Source organism: Lampris incognitus, chromosome 10, assembly GCF_029633865.1.
Source record: "Lampris incognitus isolate fLamInc1 chromosome 10, fLamInc1.hap2, whole genome shotgun sequence".
Classification (NCBI taxonomy): domain Eukaryota; kingdom Metazoa; phylum Chordata; class Actinopteri; order Lampriformes; family Lampridae; genus Lampris; species Lampris incognitus.
Window position 1 is genome coordinate 28,377,670 of NC_079220.1, and position 20,053 is coordinate 28,397,722.

At 42.3% G+C, this 20,053-nt stretch overlaps 1 protein-coding gene across 1 annotated transcript; it reads left to right on the plus strand.

Annotated features, from left to right (window-relative positions):
• The first annotated feature begins 1,758 nt into the window (after nucleotides 1-1,758).
• ccdc43 (coiled-coil domain containing 43) lies at nucleotides 1,759-18,034 on the plus strand. Its single transcript, XM_056287879.1, has 5 exons — nucleotides 1,759-1,941; nucleotides 15,249-15,342; nucleotides 15,689-15,824; nucleotides 16,422-16,477; nucleotides 17,036-18,034. The coding sequence occupies exons 1-5, from the start codon at nucleotides 1,768-1,770 to the stop codon at nucleotides 17,221-17,223; spliced, it is 648 nt and encodes a 215-aa protein (XP_056143854.1). The 5' UTR covers nucleotides 1,759-1,767; the 3' UTR covers nucleotides 17,224-18,034.
• The last annotated feature ends 2,019 nt before the right edge of the window (nucleotides 18,035-20,053 follow it).

A 20,053-nucleotide genomic window follows, 5' to 3' on the forward strand; every position in this document is an offset into this window, starting at 1 on the left:
GGATAAGCGGTTTGGATAATGGATGAATGAATAATTATTGCGAGAAGCCTAGAGGTGGCAAGTAGTCATAATGAATTCACAAGTCGAAAAAAGATATCTCCATTGATAGTTTAACTAAAGCCCCAAGTGTTTTCATATGAGGAACCTGGTGTCAGCAGCTGCCACCCCGGTGGTTTCACCGTCTCCGGTATCGATCCAGTCAGAAAGCAGGCCCATGGCCCGACCGCACAGCTGATGCCCTTTGGGCCAAGCCATTCTCTCAGCTGGGAGCAGCCTGCCCCTGTTCCAATAAATCCAGTAGCCGCTGCAGCACTGTCAGGCAGGGCTTAGGAATCCCAGCAGACCTGCAGGAGTGATACTGATCCCTTGTCCTCCGCCACACCATGAAACACACACACACTCACAGGGCTTCTGTGGCCTTCAGGGTCCAGTTTGTGGTGTTGAATATCAATCACATCACATTAAACCACAGTAAAAGCATAAACAACATACAGTAAATATTCAACATGATACTCCAAATAAAGACACTCAAAACTACTGCAATTACCAACCTTGCAATGTGCCTACACAACTATACACTCTAGAATGCGTAATGTTGAGGTTACATTACAATCATTATGACAGACGTTAAATACATTTTCAGTAAGTGATTTTAGTGAGCAATGATGGGGTGTTTGGCATTCCCTAAAGCCACAGTATTTCCGACAAATAAAATTGAAGTCACTGTGATTAACTCTCACCTTAAAACATATTATATAAAGTCCTTAAGTCGTGTCATTTGTTTTACTGTGATTCTGCGGTTGGAAATGAACGTACAAAAGTCTGAGAAAATGTGACGAGGTGCCCAAGCTATGTGTTTTCAGCGAGAAATTAAAGCACAAAGTAAAGACCTAAAATACTTAAATTGAATTGATTAGGATGAAAAAAAGGACAAACCAGATGGAAAATTACAACACATCTGAGACGGTTCCCTAAAAAAAATAAAAATTATTTGTTCATTTTCAAATGAAACGTGATGACATACTTCAAAAATATGCGAACTTATGAAGGTCTACGCTTAAGTATGAACGGTATTGGTGACAAAATTGAAAATCAAAATAAGCTATATCATTGCAAACCCATGTAGCTACCCAGCAGCTATAATCCACTGAATTCACACACTAATGGCTTACGATGAGTTTACCCTCTAGTTTTAGAGAATTCACTGTGTTCACTGTGTAAGAAAAAAATAAATAAAACTGAACCGAAATGTACGGCTGTAAGTGTTCAGTTGATGTTTGGACGTATTCTTAGCAAGGCCATAGTGGTAAAAATTCACCAATATAAATGTAAGTTATTGTAAGTAGCTGATACAACCCAGTGTGTATTAGAATAAACTTCAATGATTCAACTACTTTAGAGGAGCGCACGTCAATCTTGTGGTTGTTTGAGGTGCTTTGTCGCCCCCGTGTGGTCCGCTGTACGATCCCACCCAAATTGTAAAAAAAAAAAAAAAAAACGTCGTGCCATACTAAATTGTCCCCAGGTGTGTGTGTGTGCCTTGGTTTATACCAAGGCTTACTGAATTGTAGATCTGTCCAGTATTTCTCACTGACTGTGCATGATCGTGGTTTCGAAAACGTACCTAATTCCGTCCTCTCAACTTCCAGCAAAGACGTGTTCTTACTTTTTTGATCAGGAGAAGCGAGACATCAAGTTAGGGCCGTATCTCAACAGGCAATCGATAAGGACAGCCGTGCGCCGTGAAAGGACCCCAAAGGGCCAAACATGGCTGCGCCCGCGACTGGCAGCGGAGCGTTCGAAAGCTGGCTAAATGATCGACTAGACTCTCTGGAAGTGGACCGAGAGGTGTACGGAGCGTACATTTTAGGGGTCCTGCAAGAAGAAGAGAGTGACGAGGAGAAAGGAGATGCGCTTCAAGGAATCCTGTCCGCATTTTTGGTGATTATTCGTGGCAGCATGTCACCCCACAGCTACCCAACATTGTGTTATTGTTCTTTGTAGATGTCTGGCTTGTCGGCCAGTCAGCGGCATATCTTATAAGTATCTTAACGTTATAGATAGCTGTCAAACCGATCAATTATTGACTCTGCATGGTGTACGTTTGAGGGGGGCTCGCTTGTGTACTTTTTTTTTTAATTCTCTGTCAGTACTCTGATAAACTGCAGCAGGTGTGATGACTGGCGGTCTATTATTAGCCTAGCTTACAGGAACAAGGTGCTGAGTTTATGTCTGATCATCAGTTTTTGTTTTTGCTTTTTTTTTCGTTTTATGAACATGGCGAAAGGCATTTCCAAGGTTTGAGGCTGATGCTGTGGTGGGGTCTCAAGCATGTAAATCCTGGTACAGCTGGAGTTTCCCATTTCGGTGAATCGGAAGTTGCTTTTACTATTACAAAGAATATTATGTGTACTTATGTGTCCAAACAGCTCAAACTTTTCAAAAACCCGGTCCAGAAAGTAAAAACCCTAACCATGTCTTTACTCCATCCATGCATTAAACCAGCTGATTTGGGAAACTAGTCAGTGCAATCTGATGGTTTAGTACATGGGTGGAGTAAAGACACAGTTAGGGTTTTTACTTTCCGGACCGGGTTTTCCACCTCTGCCAGTATGTTAAAACATAAATTATGGGGTGCCGTTTGTAAACTTGAATAGGAACATTTTCACAGGCCCTTTTTTTCGCAGATTTAGAAATCTGGTAGTATAAATAAATCGTTTCTTTGGAAAGATTTAATTTATAAATCTAACCCTTGCAAGAAGACATCTAAATAGTTGTTGTAAATACTAAATCTGTCTTACAAAATAAATATTTAGCAAAGATTAAATCTTTAAATTATAACTAAATATTTTATAAAAAAATACATATTTAGTTACAAATAAAATATTTAATTATATGATACACTGTTAAACAAATATTTAATTACATTTTAAATATTTCTATTAAATGTTAAAACTAAATAATAAAATACATATTTATTTCAAAAACAAATATTTAAATTTGTTTTTGAAATAAATATAAAATACATTTAACTTAAAGTATAATTTGTCAGCAAAAGGTGTATTGCTGAATGTTATCAGCACATATGCCCCACAAGTTGGGTGTGAGATGGAAGAGAAAGAAGAATTCTGGAGTGAGTTGGATGAAGTGGTGGAGAGGGTACCCAAGGAGGAGAGAATGGTGACTGGAGCAGACTTCAGTGGACATGTTGGTGAAGAGAACAGCGGTGATGAGGAGGTGATGGGTGGGTGGTGTCAAGGAGAGAAATGTGGAAGGACAGGTGGTGGTGGATTTTGCAAGAAGGATGGAAATGGCTGTGGTGAATACATATTTCAAAAAGAGGGAGGAACACAGGGTGACGTACAAGAGTGGAGGAAAGTGCACACAGGTGGACTATATCTTTTGTAGAAGGCGTGATCTAAAAGGGATTGGAGACTGCAATATGGTGACAGGAGAACGTAGCTAGGCAGCAACAGATGGTGGTCTATAGGATGACTTTGGAGACCAAGAAGAGGAAGTGAGTGAAGGCAGAGCCGAAGATTAAATTGTGGAAGTTGAAGAAGAAAGACTGTTGTGTGGAGTTCAGGGAGGAATTAAGACAGGTGCTGGGTGGTAGTGAAGAGTTGCCGGATGGCTGAGCAGGCACGGCAGAAATAATGAGAGAGACAGCTAGGAAGGTACTTGGTGTGTCATCAGGACAGAGGAAGGAAGACAAGGTGACTTGGTAGTGGAAGGAGGAAGTACAGCAAATTATACAGAGGAAGAGGTTGGCAAAGAAGAAGTGGGATAGTCAGAGGGATGAAGAAAGTAGACAGGAGTTCAAGGAGATGCAGCGTAAAGCGAAGAGAGAGGTGGCAAAGGAAAAGGCATATGGTGAGTTGTATGACAGGTTAGACACTAAGGAAGGAGAAAAGGACTTGTACCGATTGGCTAGACAGAGGGACCGAGCTGGGAAGGATTTACAACAAGTTAGGGTGATCAAGGATAGAGATGGAAATGTGCTGACAAGCGAGGAGAGTGTGCTGAGAAGGTGGAAGGAGTACTTTGAGGGGCTGATGAATGAAGAAAAAGAGAGAGAGAGAGAGAGAGAGAGGGATGAATGATGTGGGAATAGTGAATCAGGAAGTGCAGTGGATTAACAAGGAGGAAGTGAGGGCAGCTATGAAGAGGATGAAGAGCGGAAAGGCAGTTGGTCCTGGCGACATACCTGTGGAGGCATGGAGATGTTTAGGAGAGATGGCAGTGGGGTTTTTAACTAGATTGTTTAACACAATCTTGGAAAGCGAGAGGATACCTGAGGAGTGGAGAAGAAGCACACTGGTACCGATTTTCAAGAATAAGGGCGATGTGCAGAACTGTAGCAACTACAGAGATATAAAGTTGATCCGCCACAGCATGAAGATATGGGAAAGAGTAATAGAAGCTACGTTAAGAGGAGAGGTGACAATTAGCGAGCAGCAGTATGGTTTCATGCCACGAAAGAGCACTACAGATGCGATGTTTGCTTTGAGAATGTTGATTAAGGAGTATAGAGAAGGCCAGAAATAGTTATATTGTGTCTTTGTAGATTTAGAGAAAGCATACGACAGGGTGCCGAGAGAGGAGGTGTGGTATTGTATGAGGAAGTTGGGAGTTGCAGAGAAGTATGTAGGAGTGGTGCAGGATATGTATGAGGGAAGTGTGACAATGGTGAGGTGTGCAGTTGGAATGACTGATGGGTTCAAGATGGAGGTGGGATTACATCAAGGATCGGCTCAGAGCCCTTTCTTGTTTGCAATGGTGATGGACAGGTTGATGGATGAGATCAGGCAGGAGTCTCCGTGGATGATGATGTTCGCGGATGACATTGTGATCTGTAGCGAGAGTAGGGTGCAGGTTGAGGAGAGCCTGGAGAGATGGAGGTATGCACTGGAGAGAAGAGGAATGAAAGTCAGTAGGAGCAAGACAGAAGACCTATGTGTGAATGAGAGGGAGGACAGCGGAATGGTGAGGATGCAAGGAGTAGAGGGGACAAAGCCATATGAGTTTAAATACTTGGGGTCAACTGTCCAAAGTAACGGGGAGTGCAGAAGAGAGGTGGTGAAGAAGAGAGTGCAGACAGGGTGGAGTGGGTGGAGAAGAATGTCAGGACTGATTTGCATCAGAAGGGTACCAGCAAGAGTTAAAGGGAAGGTTTACAAGATGGTTGTGAGACCAGCTATGCTATATGGTTTGGAGACAGTGGTACTGACAAAAAGACAGGAGGCGGAGCTGGAGGTGGCAGAGTTGAAGATGCTTTGGGAGTGACAAAGAGGACAGGATTAGGAATGATTATATTAGAGGGACTTCTTGGAGACAAAGCAAGAGAGGCAAGATTGAGATGGCTTTGACATGTGTGGAGGAGAGATGCTGGGTATTTTGGGAGAAGGATGCTGAATATGGAGCTGCCAGGGAAGAGGAAACGTAGAAGGCCAAAGACGAGGTTTATGGATGTGGTGAGGGAAGACATGCAGGTGGCAGGTGTGACAGAGGAGGATGCAGAAGACAGGAAGAAATGGAAATGGATGATCCACTGTGGTGACCCCTAACGGGAGCAGCCGAAAGTAGTAGTAGTAGTATAATTTGTCAACAAATATTTATTTAGCAGAACAGATTTAAGATATGAGCCAAATATACACTCACCGGCCACTTTATTAGGCACACCTTTCCAACTGCTCGTTAATACAAATTTCTAATCAGCCAATCACATGGCAGCAACTCAATGCATTTAGGCATGTAGACATGGTCAAGACGATCTGCTGCAGTTCAAACCGAGCATCAGAATGGGGAAGAAAGGTGATTTAAGTGACTTTGAACGTGGCATGGTTGTTGGTGCCAGACGGGCTGGTCTGAGTATTTCAGAAACTGCTGATCTACTGGGATTTTCCCACACAACCATCTCTAGGGTTTACAGAGAATGGCCCGAAAAAGAGAAAATATCCAGTGAGCGGCAGTTCTGTGGGCGAAAATGCCTTGTTGATGCCAGAGGTCAGAGGAGAATGGCCAGACTGGTTCGAGCTGACAGAAAGGCAACAGTAACTCAAATAACCACTCATTACAACCGAGGTATGCAGAAGAGCATCTCTGAACGCACAACACGTTGAACCTTGAGACAGATGGGCTACAGCAGCAGAAAACCACACCGGATGCCACTCCTGTCAGCTAAGAACAAGAAACTGAGGCTACAGTTCGCACAGGCTCACCAAAATTGGACAATAGAAGATTGGAAAAATGTTGCCTGGTCTGATGAGTCTCAATTTCTGCTGCGACATTCGGGTTGGTAGGGTCAGAATTTGGCGTCAACAACATGAAAGCATGGATCCATCCTGCCTTGTATCAACGGTTCAGGCTGGTGGTGGTGGTGTAATGGTGTGGGGGATATTTTCTTGGCACATTTTGGGCCTCTTAGTACCAATTGAGCATCGTGTCAACGCCACAGCCTACCTGAGTATTGTTGCTGACCATGTCCATCCCTTTATGACCACAGTGTTCCCATCTTCTGATGGCTACTTCCAGCAGGATAACGCGCCATGTCATAAAGCTCGAATCATCTCAGACTGGTTTCTTGAACATGACAATGAGTTCACTGTACTCAAATGGCCTCCACAGTCACCAGATCTCAATCCAATAGAGCACCTTTGGGATGTGGTGGACCGGGAGATTTGCATCATGGATGTGCAGCCGACAAATCTGCAGCAACTGCGTGATGCTATCATGTCAATATGGACCAAACTCTCTGAGGAATGTTTCCAGTACCTTGTTGAATCTATGCCACGAAGGATTAAGGCAGTTCTGAAAGCAAAAGGGGGTCCAACCCGGTAATAGCAAGGTGTACCTAATAAAGTGGCCAGTGAGTGTACATTTTCTGTTCAAATATTTGTGTCTTATATTTAGATGTAAGTTATATATTAAGCTAGATGTTATATATTTATTTATGATCACCTATTTAATATTTAAACCAAATATTTAAAATTAGCGGTTATTTGCTTTAATTTAAAAATCAAATCTAGTAAATGAGGTATTTATTTTAAGATATATTTATATCTTGAATAAATAAATGAATAACTATTTCCATTTTGTAACGATCACGAATGAATAGGCTCGGTAGCCCTTGGGTATCTGACACCAATGCAGCGGATTCAGGGGGCAGCCACGGGTACCGCCATAGCCGGGACGCGAACCCGTATCTCCCACACCGCGGGTGACAACGTTGACCAGTCAACTAAATGGTCCGACCCATTAGCCAAGGGCTACCAAGCCTATTCATTCGTGATCGTTACATTGCCCCCTTCCTTCGGGAATCGCCACAGCCAGGACGTGAATCTGGGGCTCCCACGTCGCGGGTGACAACGTTAACCACTCGACTAAAGGGTCCGGCCCATTAGCCAAGGGCTACCGAGCCTATTCATCCGTGATCGTTACATGTGCATTTAATTTAATACATTTGATAGAATAAATGACTTTATTAAATATTTAATCTATGGCGACAGGCATGGGCGCAAGTCCATGAATACTGGGATGGCATCCAGCGCTTTACCTCTGCCCCCGTCCATAGGGTTAGTGGTTGTGTCAGGAAGGGGATCCGATGTAAAACTTTGCCAGATCATTATGCGGATTGACGAGACTGCCATCGGTGCTGTGCCTTCACAGGGTACCAATGGAAATTGTTGAATCTGCTGTGGCGACCCCTGGGAAACAGGGAACAAGCCGAAAGAAGAAGATTAAATATTTAATCTAAATGATAAATTGGTTATGCTAAATAAATATATAACAACCTGCTAAACATATAACATATCTAAATCAGGGCTAATATTTAAATATTTAGTTAAATAAATCTTTTGTAAACATTATATATATTCAAATGGGCAGCGCAGTGGTTAGCGCGGTCGCTAACCACTCCGGTTCGAGCCCCGGAGTAGTCCAACCTTGGGGAGTCGTCCTGTGTGGAGTTTGCATGTTCTCCCCGTGTCTGCGTGGGTTTCCTCCAGGGGCTCCGGTTTCCTCCAACAGTCCAAAGACATGCAGGTCAGGTAAATTGGCCATACTAAATTTTCCCTAGGTATGAATGTGTGTGTGTGTGTGTGTGTGTGTGTGTGTGTGTGTGTGTGTGTGTGTGTGTGTGTGTGTGTGTGTGTGTGTGTGTGTGTGTGTGTGTGTGTGTGTTGGCCCTGTGTGATAGTCTGGCGGCCTGTCCAGGGTGTCTCCCCGCCTGCCGCCCAATGACTGCTGGGATAGGCTCTAGCATCCCCGCGACCCTGAGAGCAGGATAAGCGGTTCGGAAAATGGATGGATGGATGGATATATTTAAATGAATTGCTATTTCTGTATTTAATACCCAAATGTTTAACACTGTATTAAATATTTATATTATATCTTAAATCGGAGGTTGAGAAATAAATATATAACTTAAATGCTAAATGTTGGACTTTACACTTGGCAGGATTTATTAAATCTGGAGAGTTTCATGCTAATTAAACCCGCCCAATCCAGACTCATTACGTCAACTAGGCCCTCTGAAAGTGCCTTCAGAAGTGCCTGAGAGAAATGCTAGTTTTGCAATGTTAGCAGCAGTGCTTGTTCTATTCAACTGGAGAGACAGCGTCTTACAACTTGTGCGCTTGCTATAACGTTAGCGTTAGGAAACTTAACCTAACATTATCCCAGCTTATGTCAGTGAAAGCATCTAACCTTACTGTAACCTTATGGCACAGTTTTTTCTTTACTAGCTAGATTAGCTAGCACTAGCTAACTAAGATTAGTCTAAGAATAGAATATATCCAATAATTTGACATAATTGGGGCAGTGCTCTATGCACACAGTTGATGGTATTGTTGCAAATAAATCATAGTTGGCTGCCTCTGTTGAACCGTAAGAAGACTTGCTGTTATAATCAAAGCAGTATATAGTCTACAGACAAGGGTGTGGGTCTCGTTAGCGTGGATTGGTGACAGCAGGGAAAGTTTAAAGTGCACAAACGGATGAGTGCTGAAAGAGAAACAAGTTGCCTGAAAACCCATAATTGGAGCAAAGATGCTGTCAGCTAGATACATTCTGGCAGTTTCTGATATATGATCGCTGATACGACCGCTCACTAGCCACCACTGATGGACAGTAATTTGAATCCTCAGACTAATACTGATTTCACAGCAGTGAAGTTTGCTAAAACCACAGTACCACCAGTCATAAATTGATCAAAGAAGTAGTCTACTGACAAGGGTGTGAGTCTCCCCGTGGATTAGCGACAGCTGGGAAAGTTTAAAGTGCACATACATGAGGCTTTCCTCGCATTTGTCTTCCTGATTTCATTATCAAATCAAATCAATTGTATTTGTATAGCTCAATATCACAAATTACAAATTTGCCTCAGTGGGCTTAACAGTAACACAACATCCTGTCCTTAGACCCTCTCATCGGATAAAGAGCAACTCCCTAAAAAAAAAAAAAACCTTTAATGGAAAAAAAATAGGAAGAAACCTCAGGGAGAGCAACAGAGGAGGGATCTCTCTCCCAAGACGGACAATATGCAATGGATGTTGTGTTTACGCAATTTACACAATACAACACTGAAAGAGGATAACAGAATTATTATGGACTTATAAAATTTATGATGAAGAACATTATGCATAGCGTATCCAGAGAGAAGCTTGAGCTGTTGCGACTTGATTTTATGACTTTACACCCAGATCACGTCAGCTGTCAGCGCCAAGTTTTATAATGCAATATATAAAACCAGAGGTCAACACCCCGGCTTCAGAAAGTAAAAGCCCCTACCATGTATTTGTTCTAGCCCAGAGATCTTCAACAGGGGGTCCGTGACGCTAAGGGGGTCATCGGAATTACTGCAGGGGTCCGCCAAATTATTTGATCCCAAACTTTTTTTTTCAAATATGTCTGAAAATACACATTAACTTTTTTTTAACCAATAAGAAGATTTATCTTTGCTTATTATAGGTTGTATTTATGTACAACCTATAATAAGCAAAGATAGATGTTGCTATTCTGTAAAAAAAATTACAACATTGACGATACCCATGAATCCTTATGCAATAATATGGTCACCCTGAAAGCCGAGCACCAGCTAGCTATCCTATGCTAAACCACTCTATGTGTGGCACCAATAAAACACTGGAAATAATGGCATGCCATATTAGTCAGATAGGTACATATTTTTAGCCTAAGTATATGGCCATTCTTACGTTAATGTGATCTACAATGGATCGCTTTGTAAATTCTCGACCAAGAAACTGACCGACCCTGCACTTCATCATGAACCACTGGCAAAAGTTCAGAGGATGAGGCTAACACACCTGCTAACAGCCATGCTACAACTGCTGCTAAGCGCAAACGAGAGAAGACCCGAAAATATTCAGAGAATTATCTTAAGTTTGGATTTACCTTTAAAGAGACTGAGAGCGTGAATTACCAGTGTGTGTGTCATCTGCTCTGCCGTGCTGTCAAACGTAAGTATGAAGCCATTAAAGCTGTAGTGCCACTTGGAGACAACCCTTACTCACTTGAAAGAAAATCCACTGGAATACTTTCAGGCCTGTCTCAAATCTCTCAAAGGCCAACAGACATTGATGAGACAATCAGTTAAAGTTGGTGAGCTAGCTTTGACAGCCTCTTATCAAGTTGTTCTTTGGATCGCTCAGAACAAAAAGCCATACACAATTGCAAAGGATTTAATATTGCCTGCAGTCATTGATATGTGCAAAAGAATGTTTGGGAATGAGTACATTAATAAACTGAAAAGCATTCCATTGTTGAACACAACCATTGCTCGCCCTATTGATGACATAGCATCTGATGTGAGGGTGCAACTAGTAGAGAAACTGAGGTTGGCAGAGGCTTTTGCATTACAATTCGATGAATCCACGGACGTGTCAAAAAGAATTACAAAAAAAACGTGTTCTATAAATATATGAATCTGTCATTCAGTCTTCAGCCACTTCTCCGGGTAGGGTTGTGGTGCCAGCAAGCTAAGTAGGGCACTCCAGACGTCCCTCTCCCCAGCAACGCCCGCCAGCTCCTCCTGGGAGATCCCAAGGTGTTCTCAGGCCAGATTGGACATGAAATCCCTCCAGTGAGTTCTGGGTCTACCTCGGGGTCTCCTCCCAGTTGGCCATGCCCGGTAAACCTCTAAAAGAAGATGCCCGTGAGGCATCCTGATCAGATGCTTGAACCACCTCAACTGGCTCCTTTCGATGTGAAGGAGCAGCGGCTCTACTCTGAGCTGCCTCCGGATGTCTGAGCTCCTCACCCTATCTCTAAGGTTGAGCCCAGACACCCGATGGGGGAAACTCATTTCAGCTGCTTGTATCCGCGATCTCACCCTTTCGGTCACTACCCAAAGCTCATGGCCATAGGTGAGGGTTGGAATGAAAATTGACTGGTAAATTGAGATCTTTGCCTTCTGGCTTAACTCCCTCTTCACCACAATGGTCTGATACAATGTCCACATTACTACTGATGCTGCACCAATCCGCCTGTCAAGCTCCTGCTCCATCCCACTCTCACTCGTGAACAAGACCCCGAGGTACTTGAACACTTCACTTGAGGCAACAACTCATCCCCAACCCGGAGGGAGCAATCCACCATTTTCCGGTAGATAACCATGGCCTCAGACTAGGAGGTGCTGACTCTCACCCCAGCTATTTCACACTCAGCTGCAAACTGCCCCAGTGCATGCTGGGGGTCATGTTCTGATGAAGCCAACAAAACCACATCATTTGCGAAGAGCAGAGATGCAATTCTGAGGTTTCTAAAATGGACACACTCCTCAACTTGGGTGTGCCTTGAGATCCTGTCCATGAATATCACAAACCGAATCGGAGACAAGGGACAACCTTGGTGGAGTCTGACACCCACTGAAAATGTGTTTGACTTTGTGCCGAGAATGCGGACACAGCTCTCACTTTGGTTATACAAAGACCGGATGGCTTGTAGCAACTGTCCCGGCACCCCATACTCCCGCAGTAACCCCCAAAGAGTGCCCCGGGGTACACGGTCATAAGTCTTCTCCAAGTCCACAAAACACATGTAGACTGGCTGGTCAAATTCCCATGCCCCCCTCAGCACTTCTGCAAGGGCAGAGTTGGTCCGTTGTCTCATGGCCAGGATGGAATCCGCATTGTTCCTCCTGGATCCGAGATTCGACAATCGGTCGGAGCCTCCTTTCGAGCACTATAGAATAGACTTTCCCAGGGAGGCTGAGCAATGTGATGCCCCGATAATTGGAGCACACCCTCCGGTCCCCAGTCTGCCACTCCACAAGTACTGTCCCTGACCTCTACATGACACTGAAGAGGCGTGTCAACCAAGACAGCTGAACAGTGTCAAGAGCATTCAGCATCTCAGGGCGAATCTCATCCACACCTGGAGCCTTGCCACCGAGGAGCTTTTTAACTACCTCAGAGACCTCTGTCAGGGATATGGGTGGGGCTTCTTCAGCCTGACGTCTTCCCTTACTGCCGGTGTCCACCAGCGGGTTCTTAGATTGCCACCTCAACAGGCACTGATGACTTTATGACCACAGCCCCTGCCTGCCGCATCTGCAATAGAGGCTTTGAACATGGCCCACTCAGACTCCATGTCCCCAGCTTCCCTCGGGATACACGAGAACGTCTTCCGGAGGTGAAAGTTTTGAAGACCTCATGGACAGGGGCCTCCGCCAGGTGTTCCCAGTTCACCCTCATTCTCTAGAATTCTTATCTCTTTTCCATCTCACACCCAACTTGCAGGGCATATGCGCTGACAACATTCATCATCACTGCTTTGATTTCCAGCTTCATACTAATCACTCTGTCCAATGCTCTTCACCTCCAACGCACTCTTGACATACTCTTCCTTCAGAATTACTCCTACCCCATTTCTATCCGCATTATGATACAAGAGTTTGAACCCACCTCCGATGCTCCTGGCCTTACTCCCCTTCCACCTGGTCTCTTACACACAGTGTATCTACCTTCCTTCTCTCTGTCATATCAGCCAGCTCTCTCACTTTACCAGTCATAGTGCCAACATTCAAAGTTCCGACACATCTCCACACTCCTACCTTTCTTCCTCTCCCACTGCCTCTGGACATGCCTTCCCCTCTCCTTCTCCTTTGCCCAACAGCATAGTTTCCACCGGCACCTTGCTGGCAAACTGTTCTGATGGCCGTAGTTGGTAACCCCGGGCCTCGACCGATCCGGAATGGAAATCTGATTTATGATCCGCATATTTGATTTGGCAAAGGTTTTACGCCGGATGCCCTTCTTCACACAATCTACTCATATATTTTCGTAATGTGTGTGTGTGTGGTGTTAGTGTCGATAGCGGGACCGAAAACTAAAGCGCTTATGATCATAATTCTTTTTGGAGGTGGTAGGTATTGTTCTAGAGAGTAAGGGAAAAGTCCCAGAAAATTAAAATTATGCATAATTATGCATAAATATGCAAAATATGCATTTTTCCAAAAATGGCTAAAAACCACTTTTCTCAGCATTTCAGATGATTCTGAGCATTTGGGGGGAAGGAGTTGGAGTGGGAGGGGGGTTTAGGGGCAGGGGGAAGGCGGTTAGCTGGCAGGATGAAGAGGAGGGAGATTTAGACGGGTGGATAACCAAACTGCTACATTATAGCGGGGTTCTTCTAGTCCTCCTTATATAGCTGGGCTTGGGACCGGCACTAAGAATGTAATGGCCATTCTCAATGGCTGGGTTGGCTTGTTTACCAACTGGTTACAGGAAAAGTTTAGTCAATCAAGCCAGGCCAACTGTCTGCGACTTGTCAGCACAGGGACAAAAATGAATGGTGCTAGTCATATCATATGCCCTTTGCTGTCGATAGGAGCACGTTTTCTTCGGTGACTGCGGCTGAGCCATCCTATAATGCACGTGTTACTGGTACGACAGTGTTTACAAGCACGGTTAAAGACCTACCTCTTCTCGCTGGCATTCAATTCAAGTTGAGCTTGACACCATGATTTTATTGTGCAAATATACTTTTACTCTTATGTTTTATTGTTTATATTCTTTATTTTATTATGTTGTCTTTACATATATTTTACATTCATATGTGTCGCTTATTTTCATATTGTATTTTAAGCTTGTGCACTCACTTTTGGAGCCAGTCTGAAGTGGCCACTTGAGGAACTGCAGGTTTTGTCACTTCCGCATAGGCTTAATTTCCCCAACAGTCTGGCATTAGTGTTAGGGTGAGGTTTGGCGGTGGGAGGTGTTGGAGGATATGGGGAGGAGTTGGAGGTGTTCTCAGTCCACTGACAGACTCATCTTTATTTTCCAGCCCCGGAGGTTGTCTTTGTTCTCAAACTAATCATGTCAGGCTCAACTCGATCCCGTCAGTTCAGGCTCAGTTTATTTAATTATTGCAGTGGGTTTGAGAGGGTCGGGCTCTGTGCTGCGGTGGATAAATGAACTTGAAACTGAAGCTGAACTTGAACGTGCAAGCGGGCAGGGACTCTTCCACAGTTGTGGGTCTGATGTGTGTCAGAAATCAAAGACGAGGTTAAAAAAAAAAAAAAACTAAACCCAGAGGAGGCTTTGATGAAACAAGCGTCAGGCAGACAGCCTGTGTTTTTACTCACTATAAACAGATGCTATATAGCCTACCTGCTATTCAGTTTGCATTTGGTCCATCACCTGACAGTTCAGCTGCATTCGAGAGAATCACGCAGGATATTTTTTCAATTGGATATCATTTCTATTGCTTACGCAGAGGATATTATTTCTATTGCTTACGCAGAGGCCGTCAGTTGACCAGGCGGTCCTTCAATGCGGCCTGGGACACGTGCGTTTACACTTTAAATGTGATGTGGACAAATGTGTCCCAGGCCACCTCTGAATGTGGCCTGAGCAATCAGATCTCAAGTTGCATTGAGGATGCATTGGGCGCAGTCACACCTGTACTTAGCAGGTGATCGGATCATCCAAGGCACATTTTGATACCAGGTCTAAGCAGAGCCATAGAGAAACTATGTTAACACAGGGTTGAAATCCATTGTTATTCCCATTTCCTTTGGAAGCTTGTTAGTTGACCACATTAGTCTGTTAAGAGATGCAGAACAGTTGTTGTTAGTGTGGAGCAGCTGTGAGGGATGTTGTCATAAACCACAAGTAAACTGCATGTACTTTGTCTCTACTGATACATTGTGCTAATACATATGGCCTGTGGACAGTAAACACATTGTTAATCAACTCATGAAAATTATTTATTTATTTTAAATGTAGGAGGAGGACACACTTGAAGATGTATGCAAACAGATCATAAAACAATGGTCAGAGTGCAATGCCCAGTCAACAGCCAAACAAGATGCTGATGATGGTGAGATAGTTCAAGAAAAGCAGCAACTGCACCACACCATTTCTCAGACATTTGTAAAGATTCACCTGCAGCTTCACTTGTTTGTTATAGTCATCTGTCTCTCTCGTACACCTTCGCTGTAATAATCACAAAACATATAACATAAAGTAACAAATGAAACAACAAAAAAACTAAGACTTATCTCAAGGTTGTTTACTGTCCCAGTAATCTAACTTCAGCTATCATTATGATCAGCAATAATAGAGATCAAGATCAAATGAGATTTATGTTTTTATATGGTTGATTTACACTTTGGCTTTGCATTCTATGGTAAGCAAAACTGTCTCTGTACTGTCTTTCACTGCAGCTGAGGTACAGACCATCGCCAACATGATAGAGAAACAGGCGCAAATTGTGGTGAAACAGAAGGAGGTGTCTGAAGATGCCAAGAAGAGGAAAGAGGCCCTCTTGGCTCAATATGCCAATATTACAGACAACGAGGAATATCCTTTGCTTTGCACTGTAAAGTGCAAGGCAATATTAATACTCCTTAGTAGGGATGTGCAGCTATCGGTCCTGGATATGGGGGCTGATACCAGGCTAAAATAGAGTATCGTATTGGAGACGCCACCCAATACTAAAATTCAATAACAAGTCATGACTAATATGTTATAAATAACAGCAAAATGGCTTGACTTGCTTCATTTTTGTTACGAAAAAAGCTTGCATTTCTTTAATTTTGGGGGGAGAAACAAAACTCATTTTATCTCAATTATTTTGCCCATTGACCCCCAAACTAATGATATGCCTACACTGCCCAGCAAAGGTCATGGATCGGATCATTACTTGGTATCGGCTGATGCTTAAAGATCTGTACTCGGAATCAGTATCGGCAGTGAAAAAGTGATGTCGGTGCATCCATACTCATTAGATTTGTTCTGTATATAAACTCAATTTATCTTTTTAGTTGACCCTGCACTGTGTATGTCCATTGGCTCAGTCAAGTAAAAAGAAATGTTTGCAATTCTGTCACGACTGTCTCCATTTCATATACGAGTATCCTTTTAAGAATTGTTCACTTGTTTCCTTGACATAACCACTGAAGGTGAAGAGGAAGAGACAACAAACGGAGCTAATTTTTGTGGAGGTGAAAAATGTATCCTTTCTAAAGCTATGCTGTTTATGAAATCAAAGGCTTTTTGTAACAAGATGGAATATGTGACTTTTGTAAATAGTTATTGACTGTCATATAGGAATCAAGGAAAAGGAATCAGGAACACTTTCTCATTTAATTTCATGTACATCATTTCATGTACACATATCTAAAAAACTACAAGAACTTCTAGAACACACATACTAACACATATATCTAAACTAACATATATATCCAAACTAAACAAAATTTTTAAAAAAAAATCACTGTCCAGGAGAATGAACGTCAGCCAGGATGACTGTCGGAACTGCCGGTCTGCATGGGCTAGAAGTTAGCTTAGCCTGCCCCGCTTCCACGTCCTGTCAGACCGGCCTCGGTGCTTCCTCCTCGGGCACAGCTCCAGGCAGGGCCGTGGTTCTTGGGCCACATTGTTTTTACAATATAAATTACGTACCCTTGGCCGGTTACATAAGAAAATAAGACTTTTTTTTAATATATATATTGGGTGCTGGTTGAATCTCAGTTTGCTTGTCACTGACTGTCCTTGACTAAAAGTCATAGCCCTGTTCAAGAACACGAATGTAGAGGTGGTTCTCAATAGACAAAAGCAAAAGCGGGAACAGGCTCGTGAAGACGCTCAAAAGAAGAAGGAGACGGACAAGATGCAGCGGGAGAAGGACAAACTAGCCAAGCAGGAGAGGAAAGACAAGGAGAAGAAGCGCACACAGAAAGGTGAACGTAAAAGATAAATCTGAAAGGGACGGAGAAAGGACACTGGACATGAAAGGTTTTGTTACCGGTCAAATTAAAAAGAAACAATAATTGATGCGTCTTTTTCTATGACTACGACTGCACCCGACCCATTCTGTCATCCTGGACTCTAGAGTATGTGTAGAGAATAGCCTATCAACTGTTGTGTAGCTCTAAAGCGCAGGCCACTTGTGTTCTTTTCATCTAGCTTTTTAACTGAGAATGGAACGCTTTTCTACAGGGACAAAACAACCAGTCAGTACAGTACATGCCCTCACCTGGAATCAGTCAAGTCTTCAGTTGTACTTGTTCAGAAGTCTTTAATGTACTAGTTTCACTATGTGTGAAACTAGGCCAATGTGCTGATGATCCAACTGAAATGTAGCATAACATTGCATGCTTTGCCCAAGTCTTGAAGTAAGTACCCCTGAAAGGCTCAAAGTAAACTACATTTCTAAAATGAGTTGATCATTGAACATTACAAAATTACAAAACAAAATGCTCATGGGATTGTGACATTTTCATGAAATAGATGATGCTTTTGTTGCTTTACACTGTCAATATGTTGAAAATGTCCTTTTCTCTCTTCAGCTCCACCTCTGAGTGAAGACTTATGCTCATGTCAGTTTTGTACACATACTTAGATTTAGTCCCTGTGCTTCTCCTTTTACTGTCTATGCACATTTGGATGAGACAAAGAAAAACAGTGGTCACTACATCGCAGTATACCTCAAATACACCCCAGACCATGATGGAATGTTTGAAATCAAGTTTATTTCAACATCTTCAAACTAATAAATGCATTTAAAACATGAATTGCTTTTTTTTTTAAATTGTGCACTGATAACAAAAATTGAAATGACAAAACAGGAACATTGAAAATACAGGGATTGGAACAACAGTACTCATTAACAAATCATGCTGGTGTGTTTGGTCTAGACCCTAGAATATTAGAATATCGGTCCTAAATATTCAATCCTAAACTTTGCTGTTTTATGAACAAAGGGCTTGTTCCTTGTTGACATATGATACCATATTTCAATACCAGTGTAAACAAACATCATTCCTAGATGATATGAATCTGAAAGCAATGTAACTGAGTCAGATTGAAGGTGGAAAAGTACCAACCAAAATCATAACCACTAATTTGTGTTCCAGTCAAATTTATGATCAAATAAATAATAATCCCTGACTGATTAAATGTTTTTGTTAAGAGGGACATCTCAGGTTTTAAATGTTGATTGATTCCTCTTGAATGATATAGAACGGGGAATGCATTATATTTAAATGAGTTAAGCAATAAACATTTTTAGCATAAATAGTGCAGTTGAATAAAGGTCAGTAAAAGCAAGAATCATATTAATTTGGATCTGACACTAATTGATCAGTCATAAAATGAAGGTTGGATATGGCAGGATAAATTGCATGTAATGCAATTCACCCTTAACAACAGCTAGCTAACTAAAGCTCCTGGATGCTAAAGAATGCAACCACCACAGAACCTCAGAGTGCTAAGGTCATGGTAATCTTGGATGTTATTTAATGATTACCACATAGATAAAATTTAAAATAGACCTTCAGTATTCCTGTGGGCCAGTAATAAACACAAATTGGGTAAGTGGCAGGGCATGTTGCAGTCAGGGTCAACAGTTACAGTACAATACAACTGGACTGAGCATTCAAATAAGTGACAAATTATTCTGACATCATTAGCATATTCAATAATCAATGTATAAGATTTAATTAAGGCTTTCAAATCAGCAAAAATTGAATTCTGTTTAAATAAGCATGAAAAATATTAAATAAATATATTGTTAAATAAGCATTAATAAGCATTCGTGGAACTTGAAGTTTGATGTGACTGAAATGTGATCACACATCTAACTTTAAACTACAACTTAAAACTACAGGAGTCATTTCTCCAAGACACTGATTTCAAGTACCATCACTGTCAACGTGGTCTTCTGGCCCCTCTTCTGATTTGGGGGTGGCCATCTGGAGGGCACACCACAGGGCTGTGCGGGTCTTCCTTGTGGTCGCACATAAGTCCTTCAACACAGTGGCCAGCAGAAGGATGTCTGTCAAATAAAAGGATGTTAGTGCTTGAGACAAAGATGCTTAATCTTAGCATTATGCTGCTTGTTACCTTTGTCCTTCCTGAAATGAGCCGCTCCTTGCCTCTGGCGGTTAGATATAGTGACAAACTCCTCCTTGCGCCTCACCTGGGCAACACGAATAGCCTCATTATGTCTGTCCAGAGCTGATTTGATATTGGCATGGAGAGTAAAGCTGCACAGATTTTCCATTCTACACAGAAGGCTCACCACCTGCGTCACATGAACACAACACACAATAAGTCCTGACAATTCTCTCTTTGCCTTATTTGGAATAAATTATTTAAAGCAAAACATCATGAAAAAGCAGAAAAGGGTTTGTTGTAATTATCAAATTGCAAGTATTACAAAAAGGCACAATTTAATATTCAAGAGATGGAGTCATTTCTTTTTCAAGGTCTGTACTACTGTAGTTTATACAAAGGGATGTTTTGAGTTGGTTTTAAAACAATTTGAGTAATAAGTATAAAAAGATTTGATAAAAAATAAATTAAGCTCCAATGGATGGCAATATAGATGTGGTTACCCAGGTCAGCCATTCTTCATGACTGAACCGTGATAACGCAATAATGATCTGAAAGTGAATCATCAGAACATGACAAGATTGTTGTGACAAATTTAACCTGTAGGTGGCATTAGGAGCACAAGCATGCGTTCAGATGACTATGGTATGCTTGAGCATGAACAATGTGCTTGTGCATACATCTGAAATACT